At 43.6% G+C, this 20,347-nt stretch overlaps 1 protein-coding gene across 5 annotated transcripts in view; it reads left to right on the top strand.

The window, feature by feature from the left end:
- Positions 1-1,525: 1,525 nt before the first annotated feature.
- The window catches only part of IQSEC3 (IQ motif and Sec7 domain ArfGEF 3), a 112,679-nt gene continuing 93,857 nt past the window's right edge, over positions 1,526-20,347 (top strand). For 3 of the 5 annotated variants that reach the window (XM_063318967.1, XM_063318959.1, XM_063318951.1), the window contains exon 1: positions 1,526-2,151. In XM_063318967.1, the coding sequence (XP_063175037.1) occupies positions 1,634-2,151 (518 nt within the window). In that variant the 5' untranslated portion in view covers positions 1,526-1,633. The remainder of the gene's footprint in view (positions 2,152-20,347) is intronic. The other 2 variants (XM_063318943.1, XM_063318983.1) reach the window with 2 other exon arrangements.

Below are 20,347 nucleotides of genomic sequence, written 5' to 3'. Positions count from 1 at the left end.
TGGATGAGGAAAGGCAAGGGAAGGTATTTCTTGAGAAATTAAGAAAATCTGCACGGAGTCTACGAGCAAAGGCCCTGCCTGTCACTTCTGTGGTTTTACATCCACAGCCTCCACACATCCCAGCAAAACTCCACAATAAGTCCTAGTTTTCTTCTGAAGAACCTAAAGGTCACCAAAGACTCAAAGGAGTGACAAACTTGCAGGGAAGCACCAGATACCTCTAACATTCATTTTCCTTGGTAACTCCTTCAGTTACCTGAATGAATACATTCAGGAGGTAATTCCTCAGGTTCCGATTTAGTCCTGCCTTCTGCATCCTAACAAGGTAGAGTGAAAAACAGGACCGTTTTCATCAGGGCTGCCAAAACCAGCTACAATTATTCAAGTCACTTTTAAGAAAAAAAATCACTAAGTCACCCTGGAAAAAAAAGAGAATAGAATCATAGAATGGTTTAGGTTGGGAGGGACCTTAAAGATCATCTAGTTCTACCCTCCCTGCCATGGGCAGAGACACCTCCCACTAGACCAGGCTGCTCAAAGCCCCATCCAGCCTGGCCTTGAACACTTCCAGGGATGGGGCATCCACAACTTCCCTGGGCAACCTGTGCCAGTGTCTCACCACCCTCATAGTGAAGAATTTCTTCCTGATATCGAACCTAAATCTACATTCTCCCCATTTGAAACCATTGCCCCTCGTCCTGTCACTACATACCCTTGTAAAAAGTCCTTCCCACCTTTCCTATAGGCCCCCTTTAAGTACCGGAAGGCCGCTATAAGGTCTCCCCGGAGCCTTCTCTTCTCCAGGCTGAACAACCCCAACTCTCTCAGCCTGTCCCTATAGGACAGGGGCTCCAGCCCTTTGGTCATCTTTGTGGCCCTCTGCTGGACCCGTTCCAACAGGTCCATGTCCTTCTTGTGGTGAGGACTCCAGAGCTGGACGCAGTGCTCCAGGTGGGGTCTCACCAGAGCCGAGCGGAGGGGCAGAATCACCTCCCCCGACCTGCCGGCCACGCTACTTTCGATGCGGCCCAGGATGCGGCTGGGTTTCTGGGCTGCGATCGCGCGTATACCTAGAACAGCAACACCCAGAGGTGCTGTTCAGGGAGGAGCGAAGAGCGGGCTGTTGGAGAGGCGGCGAAGGGCTCCGCAGAGAGGCACGGCCAGGCCGGGTCGCGCCGCCGCTTCCCGCCTCCCGCCGCGGGCTCCCCTCAGCACCGCCGCGAGGTCGTCACCACAGGGAAGGGGCCGGAGCTGCTCCCGCCGCCTCGCCGGGGCCGGCGGCGGGTTAACGCCACGCCAGGTTTCCTCTCAGGGACACCGGCCCGACCCCAGCAGCTCGGCGAGACCCCCAGCCCTCTGCCCAGGCGCCCTCCCGCGCTTGCGCGGACCGGCGCGGAGGGGGCGGAGGGGGAGGGCGGGATCCGCCGCAGAGACCCCACCCCCCGCTTCTCCCCCGGTCCTCGCCGTGCCTGGCGCGCGCGCGCGCGCGGGCGGGCGCGCGCGCGAGTGAGCGAACGAGCGAGCGGCCGTTGGTCGCGCGCGCGCGCGCGTGGGGCGTTGAGGCGCCTCCCCGCAGCCCGGCGCCTCTCTCGCCGGAGCGCCGGGCAGGGGGGCCCCGGCTGGCAGCCGGGGCATGGAGAGCCTGCTGGAGAACCCGGTGCGCGCCGTCCTCTACCTGAAGGAGCTCACCGCTATCGTGCAGAACCAGCAGAGCCTCATCCACACCCAGCGGCAGCGCATCGACGAGCTGGAGCGGCGACTGGACGAGCTGAGCACCGAGAACCGCAACCTCCGCGGGCAGCAGCCGGCCCCCGCCGAGCCGCCGGCCGCCCCCGCGCCGCCACAGGGGGCCCCGGCCGAGCAGACCCCGCCGCCGCCACCGCCGCCGCCGGGCCAGCCCGACCCGCTCCAGCACCACCAACAGCTCCCGGCGCAGCAGCCGCCGCCGCAGCCGCCGCCGCCGCCGGCGGGCAAGCCGGCACCGGCGGGCCCCGGCGGCAGCGGGCGGGCTGCCGGCCACCAGCACCCCCCTCTCCAGTCCCACCAGCACCCCGCGGAGAAGGACGGCAGGGAGAAGGGCTGCTGCGCCGCTCTGCTCCAGCACAAGACCCCCCAGGCCATCGGCAAAGGCGTCCTGAGCCGGAGACCGGAGTAAGTGAGGCGGGGGGGGGGGGAGGGGAGGAGAGGGGGGCGGGGGGGGAACGGGAGCGTAACGGGCTCTTTCCGGGCCCGGATCCAAGAGGGAACTGGGTTATACCCCCTGCAGCCTTGCACGGAGAGAGGCAGTGTGTGGGTGGGTGGGGAATCCCTCCCTCGATGCGTTCTCGGGGAGAGCAGGCAGAGTGCAAAAGAAGCAGCCTGGATGCTGCTTCCAAGAGGCATTTGCCTCCCAGTTCACCGCTTTTATTTTAATGCACAAGTGTCCGTGGCCCGTTTGAACCCACTCGGGCTGCTCGCCCGCGGTGCTCACCCACAGCATCGTGCCCTCTTTGTCTGTCATAAATAAGTAAGTCTTTGATCAAAGATGAGTGCGGTTTAGCCCAGGCAGGGAGATTTGCAAAGGACAGCAGCATTGTGTCAGCTTCTGTTTGCCTTAAGTCCCTGGTATCTGTCAAAAAAACCCCCATCATCCCTGAAATGAGCTGGGATTTCCCTGCCCTCACTGATGTAAGGGATCTAGGGTATGCATTGTATCACACATGATGCATATATGTTCATAGAGATATAGATGCTGTACATATGTTTGACATTTAGGATGCTTATTGCACTTGTGCGTGGGTTGTCTTCTTGTCGTTTTTTTTGGTGAGTGGCACCTGACACTGATCCAGCTCTTCAAAAGGACAAAGTATTTGCTAGTACTGAATACTGATAATGGTCTATGTGCATGCATGTATAGTAGTAAACAAGGATGAGCATTCCAGCACTATAGGTGGTGGAAGAGGCTACTATTGAAGAGTCACGTTTTCTTGGATTACGCATCCAGTATATGCCAACAGTTCACCAGCTGGTAATTAGAACTGCACTCAGGATTGTAATTTCCTTTGTTTAGGCACTTTGAAAGCAGGGGAATGTTTTCTGGTTGTAAGCCAGAGTTAGTGAAGTTAGGATGAGAAGGAGCATAGTTTCTGATGTGGCTTCCTTTATGTAAGAAAAGCTAATATAAGTAGTAAAAGTAGATTGGAATTTCCTTCCTAGAATGAACTCTATTGTTTTGGTTATAGTAATGTCAAAACAAATGAAGTACACAGCACACTGTATAGCCCAAAACATCTTCCTTGTCTCTTTTGACACTTTAAATAAAAGGGACCCTTTTCTCTCATGTTTGTTTTCAATAACAAGCATAGCTACAACATGGAGCTGGATTTTCATCTGGTGTTGAGTTACATTCATAACAGCTAAGCATCTATCATGTGATTCTGTGAAAATCAGCGGAGAAATTACTATTGAAAGAAATACTATTAAAGGAATATGTGCGGTGAAGGCATGCTTGAATCCCAAAAGGCAGATCCATACTTGTAAAATACTGCACTGTAAGACTCAATTTTGCAGTCACAACTTAAAGGAAGTGAGTGGGCTACTCAGAGTATTAATATAGGTAGTAAGCATGTGCAGGATCTGGCCCCTATTCATCATGCAATAGATGGAGTTTTAAAAAGACATAGGGACAGAGTCTGAATTCATGCTGATTGGTGCAAATCCAGAATTGCATAGTTTAAGTCACTGGAGTCAAACTGGTAAGAAACCCATATAAAAATGCATAATCAAACTCATTGTTTTTTCAATAGTGAATCCCTGCAGTGAAGGCTCTGTTAGAAATACTGTATCAGCAAGGGCTTTCCTTTCTTCTGAACAGAGTTTCTAACATACGTCATTACACAGATTGAAGAATCAGCTTCTATGCATAAGTCTAAATACCTCCTTCTTATCTGAGCTTTTTTGGCAGTGAGGTTTGATTGGGGGAAGAATTGTATATTTTTTTCTTCATACCAAAATGCACAAAGAGAAGTGGATTAAGAACACAGTTGATCGCTGGTATATCGTATGATAATCTTTATATTTCAGATAAATAGATGGATGGATGTAGCCTTTTTGTGGAAAGTCAGGGCTGCTGCTAGGGATAACAGAGCAATCCCTGCAGCGCTCTTCACTCAGGAAGATTAAAATAGACTGCTTCTGTTTCCTTCTATAGCTTAGGCAAACCAAAATCTTTGTATAGAAAAGGAAACATGAGAGAGATGCAGAACAGTCTACATTTCTCAGTCCTGCAGGTTCTTTTTTTCCCCCCATTGATTGTATATGCTGGGTTTCATCCTCTCTCATCTCTGTTAGAAGGAAATCAAAGAGACCGCAAAACCTAACTTAAAGACAACTTGGATGGAGGTGGGGGAATCTTTCACCACCTATTGACAGCATGCCCAATATCCCTTATGATCCAGCTGGCCAACCTGAGAGTTGTATTTTTGCTTTTGTATGACAGCAGGAGACATATACTTTAATACATACATGGAGGAGGTACCCGCACTCCCTTCGTTCCTCCCCACATCTGAACATATTTTTCTCTATGTTATAAACCCTGAAACTCATTGTTATCTAATTTTTTTTCTCTTAGCTGAGAGCATAGGAACTGACTGTTCACTACAGAAAATGGCCACTCTAAACAGAACAGAAATGATATTTTAGCATGTCAGGATGCAGCGGCTGAAAACGAGGGTTAAAGCAGCACCCAGGCAGTGCCTGGTTGTCACTGCCCAGTAATGGAATTTCCTTCGCCTCTCACAAGACAGGAGGTTCTGGCAGCATGTTTAAGTGTGCTTCTGCTGGCCCTTCTTACCTGAGTCACGGCCCTGGGATTTTGTTCATTTTGAGTCAGGATTGAGGTTTGAGTTTTTTTGCAGCCCAGCTCACCTCAAGCCCTGGATAGAAGTGAAGACCTGAGCTTTTGGACACTTGTGACTATTTCATGTCAACTGGGGCAGTCTTCTGTAAGGGACTTGGAATAAAAAGCAACTGAAGCAGCTCAATTGTTTTAAAGAAAAGTTCAGTCTTATTTTCGTCATTTGCTTTTATCAGAAAATTGATAAGTTTTCTTTTTATAAAGCCCCCCCCTTTTTTTTTAAAAAAAAAAGTGTACATTTTAAAAGAGAACAGAAAACAAGCCCATCTCTAGAAAGGGAAGAATTCCTGAGTTATACAGAGGCCCACTAATTGCTGCTGCATGTCATTGTGTGAGAAAGGTAGCACTGAGCTTACCTATGAAAGGAGAGGCAAGGAGAAAGATTTTTGCAGAGATTCTCAGCAAGAATTAGGCTGATTATTATTCCGCGGCATCTGTCTCTTTCTACCTTAGGAGTCTATTGCATAAGCGCCTCATAGCTTTAAAAACAAAAAAATAAGGTCATTCGTCATGGAATGTTTTGCTTCAAAAATACAGGTTACCAAATTAGCATAGCTTAGATCACCCTTACAAGGCAGCCTCTTGTCTTAAGGGACCAACCCAAAGTATTGTCAAATCCTGTGAGTATAAATTTTCCTTCCCTCCTTTATCAGAATACTACCTCCTTTGATAATCCCCAGCACCCTTCATTGAGTATCAGGGAAACGCCACAGGGTTGAATTTAGCAGATTAAGTTTAAATGGCCCAAATCCTGCTGGTTTTTATCAGTGAAACTCTCGGTAGGAGCCCTGCCTATGGAAGGGCTTCAGATTTTGAGCCCATGCATTAGCTGGAAAACTCACTTTGATAAATACAATTAGAATAATAGCTAATAATCCATGGTAGTTCATTCCATCAAAAGACATGGGCGCAATTTACAAACATTCTGCATTAAAGTAGCATTAAAGTCTTCTTTTAACCATGTCACCAACAGTGAAAACAAGGTATAGAAACAGTATTTGTCTAGCATGACATAAAGAATCTTAGTACTGCCTTTAAATTATTAGCCTGTGCTTGCTCTACAAGATATCTCATCATGCAAAACAAACTGTTAAAACTCTCAGAAGAAATTTCCTAAAATTGCATTTTCCCAGAGGTCTTAAACCTCATTTGGATTCGCATTGGGCTGAAAACTATTTTATTTTATTTTGTATTGGTTTAGGATAGTATTTTTTATCTTAGTAAAGAGGCAAGTTTTAAAAGACAATGTTAGAGTCACTTAGTTGCTGTTGTGGTCTGAGGCTGTTTGCTATATTTTGTTTTAATTTCAAAAGCTCAATTATGTAACTTTAACATTAAGATATTGCATATGCAGACGTGCTGTTTTCCATAATTTTTCTTTTTAACTATGCATTAATGTTCTATTCTATGGATTATCTCCAGGGTAAAGGCATTAGACAAAATCCCACTGATTTCAATGGATACCAACAATAATTGTAAATATTATGGCTTACTATTAACATATTTTGCTATATTTGCGCATTGCACCAGCACAAAAAAAGAAAAAAGAAAAAGAAAAGAAGATGACCAGAACAACTCTGAATGGCTAGTGCACCCCAGATACCCACTCCTTTCACTTAGGGTGCACAAGGAATGCTACGTTTGCCCTCTGCTTTCATTCTTTCAGATTCAGATTTCCCCCAGCCTATTTCAGAGTTTAACTCCTTGAGCTTTCACACACCAGAAATAGTTGCATTGGTGGTGCAAATCCCTGCTAGCAATGTACCGTTTCAGCATCAAAAGTTATTTGGAGTAGAGTGCTGTAAGCTGGTTTCAAATGACAGAGGTCTGCATTGGCATAGCTACACAGATGCTAAAGCCCTGCTTAGGTGATTTTGAAATAAAGAGTATAATGAGAGGAAAAAAGAACGTAGACTCTTGCCCCATTTAAAGATATATCCATACTGGTTCCATTCACATTGTAATGTAAGACATACTTTATGACGTGGACGTACCTGTGTCACAGGTGTCTACATCAGGGCCTGTAAAATCCCGGGCAGAGGAATATGGAATTAATGATTCACAACAATATTTAATAAATAACAGATAAGTGAGAGAAGGAAAAGGTCTCAGCTTAGGAACGGTTCAGGATGAAGTTCTAGGTATAATATTGCTGAGTAAAGACGGCATGAGGAATTCCTCCTACAGGGACAGCACCTCTATATGATGCTGTATAAGGTCCCAGCCCGAGCAACACAGTGTCAAGGCTGAAAATACTATTGTGGGAAATCTCACTGGTGGGATGGAAGCTTCAGGAAGTAATAACAAGGAAGGAATCTGTGTGAAATACTGCCTAGTGGTGCTTTGGATAGATACTACCTGTGTATCTGTCTCCTGAGCCCAGTTAGAGCAGTACCTTGGGTAACAAAGACTCACAGTGATCTTTTAACAAGAGAAGCCAAGGACTGAAAGCAGCAGCAAAAAAAGGTGAATATTTAAATGCTTAAATGAGGAGGGATGCAAATGCATTATTTTGTTTTTCTGATAAGATGGTGATATTTTTATGTCACTCGGCTCTATGTTCTGTTGCAATCAGGCTGCTCTTCTCTTGTGGCAAGGGTGCCTTTCTTCCATATGTTTTGTATTGACCCATTTGGTGTCACTTCCCAGGCAGATCCAAGGTAAGGCTCTATGAGAGGACTTCAGGAGCAATGGATTGGAAGAGGTATAAATGGAAAAATGTCCCAAATGAATAGGTATTAACAACGCCCTTGAGAATTCCTGCCAGGAACGCAGTGCCAGGTGACTCTAAGGCTGGCTGTCCCTTTCTTTGCAGCATGTACAGCATGGAAGGACACCCATTGTTCTGAGATTGCAACAAGCAACTGACTGATACTTCCATGTCCTTCATAAAATGATGCAAACAGAGGAATATACAATTTAGGCATGGTTCATACAGTTTATGCACATGGAAAGTGGCTACCCATAAGAGGCATAGACTGTACACATTCCCACCTACACCATACTTGAAATTATTTTCACTTTTAGTCAGAGTAAGCCAGAGAAATCTAGCCTTGGGATGCTCTCCTAGTCCTTATCTGATGCCAGACCAGAGCCTGTCAGCTAGAAGTCTGGTCTTCTATTAATTATGGCTTCTACCTACTCGTTCAAAAAAAGTGTTCACATGATAAAATGCAGTACACTTCTGCAAGTAAAAATACCTCTAGACAAACAGATGTATTAGACTGTAGAAATTTCCCAGTTTTATTTTTTTCCCTTCTGCCTTGGAATCCAAGTAGAAACAGTAAAAAAGAGCTACCGTCTCTCTACCTTAATCTTTCTGTACGTAGTGTTTACCCATCTTCTGCTTTCCCATTATTTTCCCAATAAATGCCTTGTTAGGTTGCTTGTTTTTTCCTTTCCTAGTTCAGCAGTGGTTTATTTGTCTTTTTCCATTCTTGATTATGAAACCTTTTGTTATTTCCTCCTTAGGAAAACATTATAGAAAGCCAGAAACATTCCTCTGTTTAACAGATGGAAAATATTTCACTTATTATAGAATTACCTATAGCCTGTGAACATTACTTGGTCCACAATCCATGGAACCATATAAGAGCAAATAAGGAAAAAAGAAGAGAGTCATTTATGAAGACAGAGCCTGAAATGTGACCATTTTGCCTTTCTTTTTCATAGTTTTAAAAAAAATTATATACATGTTTTTTCCCTCAGAGAGGTATATCTTGAAGCAAACTATTAATATTCTTGTATTCATCTATACTGGAGTTTGTAATTTCTTTTAGCTAAGCCCTAGGTGAGAAAATGAGAGTCTTGGCTACTGGATTTGTTCTGCCCAGTGTCTCTGTTTAAGATCTCTTAGTTAAACCACTGGACTAACAGTCTTAAGATCGAAGTTTAATTCCTCCTAAATGTATTTTTAACAGACTTGTGATGTCGGACAGTCCCTTTCATCTCTGTGTATTTTAAGATCTGCAGCAAAGCAGTTGGAGATCTATTGTTACAGATAAGAGTGGGCAGGTAGATCAGGAATGATCTTTTGTATAAATTTCAGCATAGGAAGCAGCATAAAGCTCCTGTCATTACTTGCAATGTGTACTGCAAGGCAGTATGTGTATTTGCACATAGAAGAGAAAATGTATTTGCATGAGCATTTGTCTACAGTAAATGTCTAAGAGCGAAGTTGAAACAGTACCTAGTTTCTGTGCTTTTTACATACAGAAAAGCAAATCGTCTGCTGGAGGAAATCAGTGTATATTTACTGACGTCAGTACAGCCATGACAATTTACATCACCTGAGGATCTGTACCAAATTTTGCATAGCTGTCCTCACACACAAATACACATGCATCTGCTAGTGTAAATGAGTGTTGACAATAGCAATGGATAGCAACTCATCACAGAAATAACAGTGAACAACGAGAAAACCATTAAGCAACATTCTGATTCTTCGTATAATAGGTTTGTAATGTTTTCATATGGTACTTTAAAATAAGGTGGTAAGAGTTTTGTTGCTGCAGGGTTATAAAAATATATTGGCTCTGTCTGATAATGTTTTTTCTTTTCTCTACTCTTTGCACGAACCTTCAGTCTGCTTCTCATACAGGTATTATTTTTATTGCTTTTGCTAAGATTATGCTCATTGATCAGCTGTTATCTTCATGCGCTCTGAAGTTGCACTTTCTGAGAGGGATAGAAGGCAATCAATATTTTCCATGATTAGTCACATCTAAGAGGGGACATTTTGGTGAAACTGAAGTGATTTTGAATAATAAATTAAAAATGGCAAACCTTATCCTTCCCGCCCTCTTCTAGCTGAAAACAAGGGGGTCTGAGAGCAGCAGAGCTAATGAAGCTTGGCTTCCAGAAGATTTGTGTCACAGTTACATTTTCTGATGCCTAACAAGATGTGAGTTCTGATCTAAGCTTCTCCTGGTGTTGAGGCTTTTATAACATTTCTCTCCAACATGGAGACTTCTGTGTGGAGTAATGGCTTCAGTTCGCTCGGCAGCCTTTCCCTCAGTGGAGAACCTACAAAGTTCCATCTGTTACACCCTGCCAGTGATTTTCATGGAACTTGTAAGAGGTTAGTATCTTTGAGATCACTGTTACTCACTCAAACTGGGTTGAAACTCACAGTGGGATCTGCAGTTACAAAGTAGGAAGTAACATAGACACACACACCGACACAGAGGAAGAGGGAGTCACACATGCATAGAAGGAAAAAGGAAAAGATTATATGGTCACAGAAAACACATTTTGCTTAAGAACCCAGGCAATAAAGACCAACTCCTAGATAATTTTTTTATTTAGCTTACCAGTACATCAAAATGGCTGAACAGTCCACTCCAAATCGTGTGACCCTTTCTTGGAGCTGGTGTTCTATGCGTAATAGCCCCTTAAAAGTCTTGGAATATTAAAATTATAAAGAATTGTGAAATTACTGTAGGAATTCAGGGGGAACCTAGGTGAAGGTTTACCATTGACAAATGGCATCTGTTGCTTCTCCTGGCTCTGCATCTGAAGTTGGTGAATCGTCTTAATCCACCTGCCAACATTTGTGTGGGCATGGGCTGCTGCTGAGACAGTTATTACTAGAGAGGCTAATTTATATTTGCTGAAGCACACTGAAGCATCTATGTAATTCTCAAGATTAGTAGAAAGTTGACACTGAAAATATTATAGATCTTTAGGAGGCTTGGAGTTTTCTTTAGGTTTTGCTGTACTCCGATGTTTGTTCAAATTCTGACCTTTCTATTAAAATTCAGGACCTTGCTGTCAATCTGTTTGTCTCTGTGATGTCGATTTCTAGGCAGTCCTCCAAAGTGGCTCTCACTAACCTGCTCCAGTGGAGAGTTACTCTGACAGCACCTCCTTCAGCCTCAGCGTCCAGCATCTTGGCGTTGCTGTGCCTGGGTGGGCACTGCCTACATGCGACATCTTCAGATCTGCCTTCCAGAGCAGTGTGGTTTTGGTCCTGAGGTTCTTAACGGACTTTATACATGATAGCATTTTCCAAAAGAGAGGGTACCTCTGCAGATTTGTAGAGATTGTTACCTTTCTACTTCAGTTATGGAACCAAGCTCAGACCTGTCTTTCCTTGGTTTTGCCCCTCTGTGAGAAATGCTCTTTCCGTCTGTCTTGGGCTGTTCCAGGAAAAGTTTCAGCTCTTCAGTTAGTTCAGAATTCACACAAATGTCCTTGTCTTTCATTTGCTGGTTTTTAATTTGCAAATCCATTCCCAGTAGGACACCAGTAAATTGCCTGTGTCTGCCTAGGTACTCACATGGCCTCCTTCACCATAGTAACTGAGTATCTGTATTTGTCCTAAGGGCCCATGTTGATATCCATGCACACTGGACCACTAACCTTCATCTGAACTAGCGAAGAATCTGAGAAATCTCCTCCCTTTTCTCTGGGCATTCCCTGGTTCTTATGCCAAAGGCCTCTCTTCAAGCAGTTTTCTTCTATAAAGCTTTATGCCAATAAATCTATATCCAGTCAAACTCTTGATATAGATAGACTGATCAGTCTATCTATAGATAGCACAGCTCTGATCAGTAATTTGCAGTATTTTACAATCATCTGGGTAAGTCTAAGAGCCAGATTATGTTACCACTTAACTGTAAATCTGAATGGCTGAACTCACTTAACTAAGTGGCTTCAAATTTGAAGGGACCTGAGAGAACATATAACTTCTGATGTTACGGATCTTCTTGGACTGACTTCTGTCCCACCACGGGAGCTCATTAGTTTGAGTTAGCTCTTAGCCTATTAGATTCTGTGCATACTTGCCATGGCAATCATTTGGGATGGCACAGCCAACTGCTGTAATGTTTCCCCCAAGAATTCTTTATTACTCATTTGGGAAAATACTGATCTCCATGTTAGCTGCAGCAACATCCGCTGCTGGTCCCTTGTTTCTGCCAAGAAAGGAGTGAGCTTCTCATCTTTGTCAAGCTGAATACATAAATATTGACTTCACTAGACATGCTCTGACTGGAACTATTATACCACCTTTATCACCTCATTTACCGTGGCTCTTACCCAGCCAAGCAGATAGGGAATACCAGATTGTATCCTTGATGGATGAAAAGCATTGGCACAGAGTTTCAGTCTCAGACATTTAAAGGTATTTAGCCTCCCAAAGGTGGAAGAAAGAATCTTCTTGTTTTTAAGGGAGGGATCAGACTTCAGCCAAATTTCGTTTACTTTCAGGCAGAAAAAAGGAGATATTGGTGACAGGGGAAGAGGTTGAGAGGCATCTACAGTGTCTCTACTCTCTGCTAAGAGCAACCTTCAGGCTGGTTTTAAGTCTATATTAACCTACGCTTCAAATCCCAAGCCTGAAAGCATGGCTGGAGCATTGCCTCAGGACTACATCCCAGGGGTGTGCACATGTGCATGGTCTCCAAGGCCTCTGCAGCAGTCAAAAGATAGGGTATACCATACTTCTGGGTTCCGCAGAGGCTGTCTGTGCAGGGAGATACAAGCTGGTGGAAGAGTCAACAACAGTGGGGAGGAATTACAAGGGGAAGGGGAAAGGCCCTAGTGGAAACTGTAGAATGCAAGAGAGCCAGGAGCCTCATAACCTTATCCTGCAGAGGCTGTGAAATTTTTGAATGCTTGATTCATTTACATGTGCGACTGTAACGATGCTTCAGTGTAACTGGGGGGAGGGAAGGAATGACAGGGGTTTATGTTCTATTTTTATGAAGCTTCTTTCTGAGGAGAAATTAATAATAAACAACACACACTGAACATTATCCTTAACAGATACTGATGGAAGCCAGCACCCCAGTAGGCAGCTCCTGGGTTTAAGAAGGGAGCCCACTACTGTATGCTCAGAGTGTATGTGGCTAGTTCTTATTGCTGTGGGATTGGAGGTTTATCAGATCTCATAAAGCAATGCAATTTAACCTGGCCAGGCAGTGTCTGGGAGATCTCCAAGAAATACCCAGAGTGCTAGGAGAGGACAGTGGAGTCCATCTGCAGATAGCATCCTTTTCAGGGTGTCTCTGCCTGGTGTTAGCACCTTTTTTTCAGATTACATGTTGGGGACATTGACCACCTGTGTCCCTTCACAGGATTTACACACACAGAAAGCAAAGGTGTTATCCCTGTTCACATGCTGGCGTAAATTTGTTATCACGTTTCTCTCACTGTTCTTCTTAATTGACAACAGGCTCCATTCTTCATTGTCTTCCTTCTTGTGAAGTTATTTTCTTTTGTGGGACATGGGTTTGAGATGCTAGCAAATCCTTGCTGAGCAATTTACATCCCACTACCTCAAGCACAAATGATAATATGACTTATAAAGCATAAGAAACCAGGGACATTCCTCTGCTGCAGTTTTTTACAAGGCTTCATTGCAGGCTGCCATGGCCAACTGTCATATCTAACACCAGAAACAGCTGCATTTCAGAGATGAGTACGTGCACACAGTAATGTTATGTTTTCTAAAGTGCTTTGGGAAGTAGTGCACTTATTCACGGGTGGAATATTGCTCGTATGTGTCCTTATCGATGTCTAAAAGTGCAGCAAATAGCAAGTATGTGAGCTTTTCCTCTAGTACACCTCTAACCGTGGCAAGATCTTGCTGCAGGATGAATGATAGAAATACCATGCAAAAATAGGTGGTGGTAGTAGTAGTAGTAGTAATAATAATAATAACACCATCTCTTCTAGATTACTCTTTATCAGTAGACCTTTCAGTGCTTACAATGGTAGTCCTCATTTTACTGAAGGGGATGAAGACATGGGAAATGTTTTGCTTGCGTTCACCCAGCTAGTCAAAGCTGAGAGTAAAACCTGTGTCCCAGGGCTCTGATCTGTCAAGTAGGCTACAATGCCTTGAAAGAAAGACACAAACAGGACAAGAAGTGTTAAATGTTACGAGGTCACTTCTATGGCATAAATAACATTGCTCTAAATCCTGAAATTTGATTCACTCCCTGGACAGCTTGATATCAGGAAAAGTTTTGAGCAATTAAAGATCCATAACTTGGCCAAAACCCCTTAACAGCCATTCATGATTGGTGTCAGTTGTGTACACTAGAAAGAAAGAGCAGTGGATGCTGGAGGTAAAATTGAATATTGAATTTGGGGAGGAATTGAGACACATGGTTTCAGGTTGGCAAGGCTGTGAATGCGTATTGCATGCAAGTCCAGCAAGGTTTACAAAAGCAACTAGTCCAGCAAGGAAATGTGTCAGAGTACAAAAGTGGTGTAAATGTATTGACGCAAAAAAATGGAAGAAACCACACACGCGTGCTGGAGCGTGTTTTGTTTCTTGCAATGTACAAGTTGCACAGAACGATGAAGGGAGGGGGGCAGCGAGAGAAGGTAGGTTAAGTCTCTGATATTTCAGTCTGGTTTGATGGGAGAAAGCTCACCAAGCACATAGAAGACACCAAAAATATTCCTTTTGTGGGAGCGAAAGGAAAAGCCTCCCACAGAGGTAGGCTCTGCATGTGAGCTAGGGAAGCGGAAAGCAATTATCACATCTGTGCATGTGAATAAGTTGACACAGTACCTTCTCCAAAAACCACTGCCTTAGGAAGACGCAGTTTCTTCTTCCCACAGCTATATTTTCCCTCCCCGAGTTCTCCTATTAAATACAGAGCCATACTGGGGTCTGCTGCCTCCATCCCCTCCTCCCCTGACACGGTAACAGCAGTACATGCAATCACCAAGTCATGCAGACAGTCTCAAAGTCTTGCTCTGTCAGATTTTTCCTGCCTCACCCAAGGAGATCTCTTGCATGACTGATATGTGTGGCTTAATGGATTCTGGGCTGAGGTTTTAATTTCCAGTAATAAGAAGAACATTTGTGTTCCCCCGTCCCTCTTGTTTGTGATACAGAGCTTCATTAGCTCAGTCTGATTAGCTATTACCTGGGGACATCACTTTGATAGGGATCCTCCATCCTGCCTGGTTCTTCATTTGGTGTGGGGGCAGGCCCCAGTGTTTTACAAACCCAAAGGGTGCTCTTTGGCACACTCTCGAGCATGTATGAGAGGGAGGGGGGGCATGCTCTGGGAATTCTTTTACAACTCGAATACATTTCCCACAGTCAAGGGTTGCATTCAGTATAGACCTAGGCTGCATTTAGTAATGACAGAGATGGCAAGGGAGATCTGGAACAAGGGCAAGAATGCCTTCAGGATGTGAACGTGCCTTGGATGTTTCTGGAATTCCTTTCTCTTACCAGCAAGGAGCTATTTACGTTGGTTGCTTTTCCTCTCAGGTTGTATTGTAGGAGTATACCGATTTCCTCGATTTGAAAGGACTCAGCACCTCAGAGGATCAGGACCCGTCTCTCCTTTATCTTCCAGCTCTATTTTTTATTTCTCCATTCTGGTTTTATTTGCTGCAGTTTTGAATTCCCTGAGGTGAACACTAACCAGAGGCACAATTAGTAACTGTTTCCTTGGAATCCAGTATGCCACTACTTGGAGATACGTCACAAAAAATAGCTAAACTATGACCAATTTAATGACATTTCTGTATTACTACTCGCTTTATTAAAGTCATTGTCCTGGTTTCAGCTGGGATAGAGTTAATTTTCTTCCTAGTAGCTGTTATGGTTTGGATTTAGTATGACAATAACGTTGCTAACACATATTGTTTTAGTTGTTGCTAAGTAATGTTTATATTAAGGCAAGGACCTTTTCAGCTTCTCATAGAAGCTGAGGGGGAGCATAGATAGGACAAACTGGCCAAAGGAATATTCCATACCATAGGCATCATGCTCAGTATATAAATGGGGATTGGCTGGGGGGCAGGAATATGCGATTGCTGCTCAGGACAGGCTGGGAAATCGATCATCGAGTGGTGAGCAATTGTATTGCATCACTTATTTTATATATTCTTTTACCATTATTATTTAACCATCTTTATCTCAACCCATGAGGTATTGGTTGGTTTTTTCCCCCCCTTTTTCTCCCTCTTCTCCCTACCCTCCTCGGGAGTGGCGGGGGGGTGGGGGGGTAGGGGGGATGGCGAGGGGAGTGAGTAAACAGCTGCATGGTCCTAGTTGCCAGCTGGAGTTAAACTATGACAGTAGGTGAGATGTGCTTTATGTCACATATATCCAGTTTTTACATCTGGTGACTTGCATGGGTTTCAGGAATCCACTGAATTAACAAAATCATCAGTAAGGAAAGATGAAAGAGAAGATTTGCCCAATGTTTTTTAAAAAAAACTAGAAGCAGCTCTGAGTAAGCAAAAAGGAAATCATGCTATAAGAAGGAAAGAACTAAGTAGAGGCTTCTAAGCAAGAGAATGTTGAGCTTGGGAAAATTTTGATGGTGCACAAAAAACTACAGGTGGGAGTGCTGAGGAGGCAAGCAAAATGCAACCTATGTACCTGTTACACAGTTCCTACTATACATTGAAACAAAGAGCCATAGTTACATATGCTACTAAAATCAAGCATAGCCTTCATCAGTATCAACCGTCAGACCACAGTCCATGGAACTGAAAGATGTATGACCTTTTTTGCCGCTCCATTTCTGAGCTGTTGTAGCAGACGGTGTGGCAGGTGCCGTAGGATCATCAGCAGTCACAGGTTTATTTTGACACAAACTTTAGAGATGTATTTATTGATTCCAACACCATAACAGGGAATGCTCCTATTTAAACTGAAAAAGTACATTTTGTCTACTGCCACTACACTCTGCTAGGTGGGGAGAGCTCTGATGGCAAGAAGTCCATACAGTGGCTATCATGCTAGTAGACTACTATGGGTTTACCTTAAGATAAAGTAAACTGAGCTTAGTGATGTTTTTGTACCCTTTATGTGGGTATTTCCCCAGATGGTGAACCCAAACCAAGCAGAGCCGCTGTGCAAGTCCAAAACTGCATTTATGAGATAGGAGTTGCTGGGCAGTATTGAGATGAATGCAAGAGCTCTGCATTTTAAGGAAGAGACATGGAGAGCTGGAAGAAGTGACGCTGCAGGACTCGGTCGAAGACTGAGTGTTGTGCAAAGGACTAGCAAATGCTGCACGTGGTCAGACAGGTGAAGGAGCAAAACTGCAATAACGTGGGAAAGAGTAAGACAGGATTCTAACACGTCAGCAGAGCTGCATGAACAATCCACGCTGGAGCAACAAGCGATAACATAGGCAGCTTTCTGCATCAGCAGCAGAGTTATATGGATGAAAACGTCTGAGCTAGCAGGGTTTGGGTGTACAGGCAGCTGCATGGGTGCTCAGGACTAGTGGAGGTTCTGCAGGTGAGGAGAAACTGCAGAGCTGCACAAAGGAAGCCTGCGCTGTGCTTGGCACCAAACAGTTGCTATTAATTTTTCACTTTCCCAAGCACTGGTATTCATACAAATTAGGAAGAAAAAAAATGGTCCTCAAATGCAGCAGGAAAGGCTCTTTAGCTTTGTATTTCTGAACTTAGATAAAAGAGAACTTGGTGTGAATCTGGAAAAGTGACATCTCAATTTTATCCTGACCATCATTGTGATGTGTGCAAGTGTGGGTTGTTTACTTGCTACTGACCCCTCCCTTTCCCTCATCCTTTGTAAAGTTCTTCTTCTCAGGGAATTCCTTTTCACTGAGTAGTTCAGGCTGTTCTTTGTCCTTACAGCCTTGTGATTTCCACTAGCATCAAGCCAGAAATCGCCTCATTTGCTAATAGGTATTCTAGTTAATAATAGCAAATCCATCCACTGAGGATATTTCTGGCCTGCTTTGCAAGATGGGAATGGTGTTTTAATGGCACAATACTGGCACATGAGTGGGAATGCTTGCACCTATTTGTGTAGCCGCATGTTGCACACAGTTGTGCCCCTGAGAACTTCTGATGCCCCACATTGCTCACCAAACCGCAATTACGTTGGTGGAGAGAGCGTAACAATTCCATAGATAGCTGAAAATCTCCTGGGTATAAAGACTTGCTGAATTTCCAGGGCACAGGATTTTTGGGTTTGCGTTCATTGGCTGTTTGGGGATTTGACTATGAAGAATCCAAACAAATTTTCTCAATCAGGCTTTTGATGTTGTTTTAATTATTAATTACATAAGAATAGGTTTTCAAGAAAAGATAGATCAAGCCATGTCCCAAACAGCTTTAAAAGCAGTCTCCAAAACTGATTTTCTACAGAATGAACTATAGATCTAAACAAGAAAATTACTCACATATTTTGTGTTTTCCCAATGTCTTCTAGACGCTTAGCATATAATTCCTGTTTTGTTTACCTTGGCACAAATGGAGAGTAACCATTAAAGGCAATGAAACCAATCCAGAAGAAGCCCACAGCCATGAACGGACGTAAGTGAGGAGAGAGCAGAGGCCCTTGGAGTTCTAATGGGCCCACAGGCAACGATGCAGATTTAATTAAACTTTCAGTAGCTGGATTGAACAGTTAATAGGGAAGGCTATTTCAGCCTTGGTAGAAATACAGGCTGCATTGCTAACTAAAAATATGTTGAATAAGCAACAAGAAGAAGGGTAATGCTGTAGTCAACAGTGGCTGCTGTCTGTAAGAGAACAATTGGACATGGCATGGGTCCCAATGCCACAGCAGCTGTTCTGTGCATTGCTGCATATCTCAAAGTTCATGCCCATCCTGGTTCTATCACGAGTGAGACAAAGATGCATTGAAAAACATTTTTTTTCTTTTAACTTGAATTTTTTAGCAATCTTTTCACAACAGATTTTATTTTCCAGACACTCAAAGCATGAAGTCTTCGTTCCCCTATTTCCTCCTTTTTGTTGGATTCAGTCAAGGATACTGAAGAATCACATATAGGAACATCACATGAAGCCAACAGACAGTACTACTTTCCTTCCACACTCCGGTATTTTAGTACAAAAAACCTCAAAGAAAATAATTATCATCATCATCATTAAAACCCTCCCAAAATGGAATAATAGTTACCCTACCTTTATCCCTCATCCCCTGCTTCTTCCCTGACATGCACTGTCAAGACCAAAAGCCCCACATTCCATTCAGTAAGGATCTGACACAAAAGAAAAAGAAGATAAGTTTGAATAAAAACTGCAAGAGGAAAGGAGGTATGAAATTAAAAATACAATGTCATATGCAGTAGTCTTAATAAATGCTAAAGAAGTAAAAAACAAAACTCTATTTTGCCTTGCATTTCCCTGGAAAGCATTTGTAGGGCCATGCAAGTGCAACAGTCAATCTGTTGTAATACATGTGTAGTTTTTAATATACTTACTCAGTTGCCTTCATTTTGCCTCCTTCTTTGACAGACTGAGGGTCTTGAGGCAGACTGCAAGCCTTCCCAAGGAGAGATAATAAAGAGAACATTGATACAAGAACTTGTTAAGACAAATGAGTTTCGGGAGAGTGATTTATGTAAACGATCTTGTAATCACTGCAACCCCAACACTGTCTGACAGCAGCTGTTTTTATGAAGGAAGTTAAACACAAGAGTGACTGCTGCATAGCCCTCTCCTTCAGAATGCTGGGTTAATTTAACAAAACAAAGTGAAACAACAAACAGCTGGAAAGAGAAGACGAAGTAGTAGCTAATGCTATCAACTGGTAAGACCTGCTGCATTTCAGAGGTGCGTGCCATCCAGGAGTCTCAAAGACTTAGCACAACTCAGCAAGATGGTGTTTGGTCATCAAAAGTTTCTGCTCCTGGGCCAGGTGGCCTTATTGCTGTTGCACGTTAAGCAATCTGTTCTCAGATGCCAGCATTGTTGTTTTGCGGAGAGCTAAGGATGATGTGGCAAGTTTCCCATTCTCAAATGTGCTAGTCTTGCTTGATCCTGGAGGTTCACAATTACCTCACAGCTTACTGTATTTCATATGGAGACCATCAGTGAACGAGCATGCAGATTTGTCTTTGAGGTCCAACCTTCAGATGCCTCTGAATTTCAATTCTATAAGGTTGTACAATTCCCCCTTTTTTTTTTCTTCATGACTGTATCTTCCATCTCCTTCCATTAACAATTCCTTATCTTATCTTTCATTGGAGCACTCCTTGGATTGATATAGAAGCCCTAACATAATTAGTCGCCAAGGCAGAATTAGGATGCCCAAACCCCATGGTAACACTCCACATCCACCTCTTGTACTTCCATTGCACTCTGTTCCTTTCCTTTTTTTATCTTGCTCCTTGTAGGTTTTTCTTCCTATGAATCTCCCATTGGTCAAAAACATCACATAACTGGAAAGACAGAGGATTTTTATTTTGTCTGATACTTACAATGAATGTAAGTGCCATCTCCTTGATCTTTTTGAGATGCTGAGGCTGCCAGAGTCTTTCTGAGCCATAATAGGCAAGAGAAAGGCCGAGGAAGGGGAATGAAGTGCAAGCACCACCTAATTTCATCCTTACACTTGGAGCACTCAGTACCAGCTATTACAAAGTCACCAAATCTAGTTCCTTGCAGACAAAAGAAGCCGTGGAGTAGGTGTCTAGTAACAAAAATCCACAGCACTTCTATTCCATGTACATTGCAGAC

The sequence above is a fragment of the Chroicocephalus ridibundus genome, chromosome 1, assembly GCF_963924245.1.
Source record: "Chroicocephalus ridibundus chromosome 1, bChrRid1.1, whole genome shotgun sequence".
NCBI classification, from domain to species: Eukaryota; Metazoa; Chordata; class Aves; order Charadriiformes; family Laridae; genus Chroicocephalus; species Chroicocephalus ridibundus.
The sequence above is the reverse complement of the archived record's forward strand: the minus strand, read 5'-3'. Positions and strand labels throughout refer to the sequence as shown.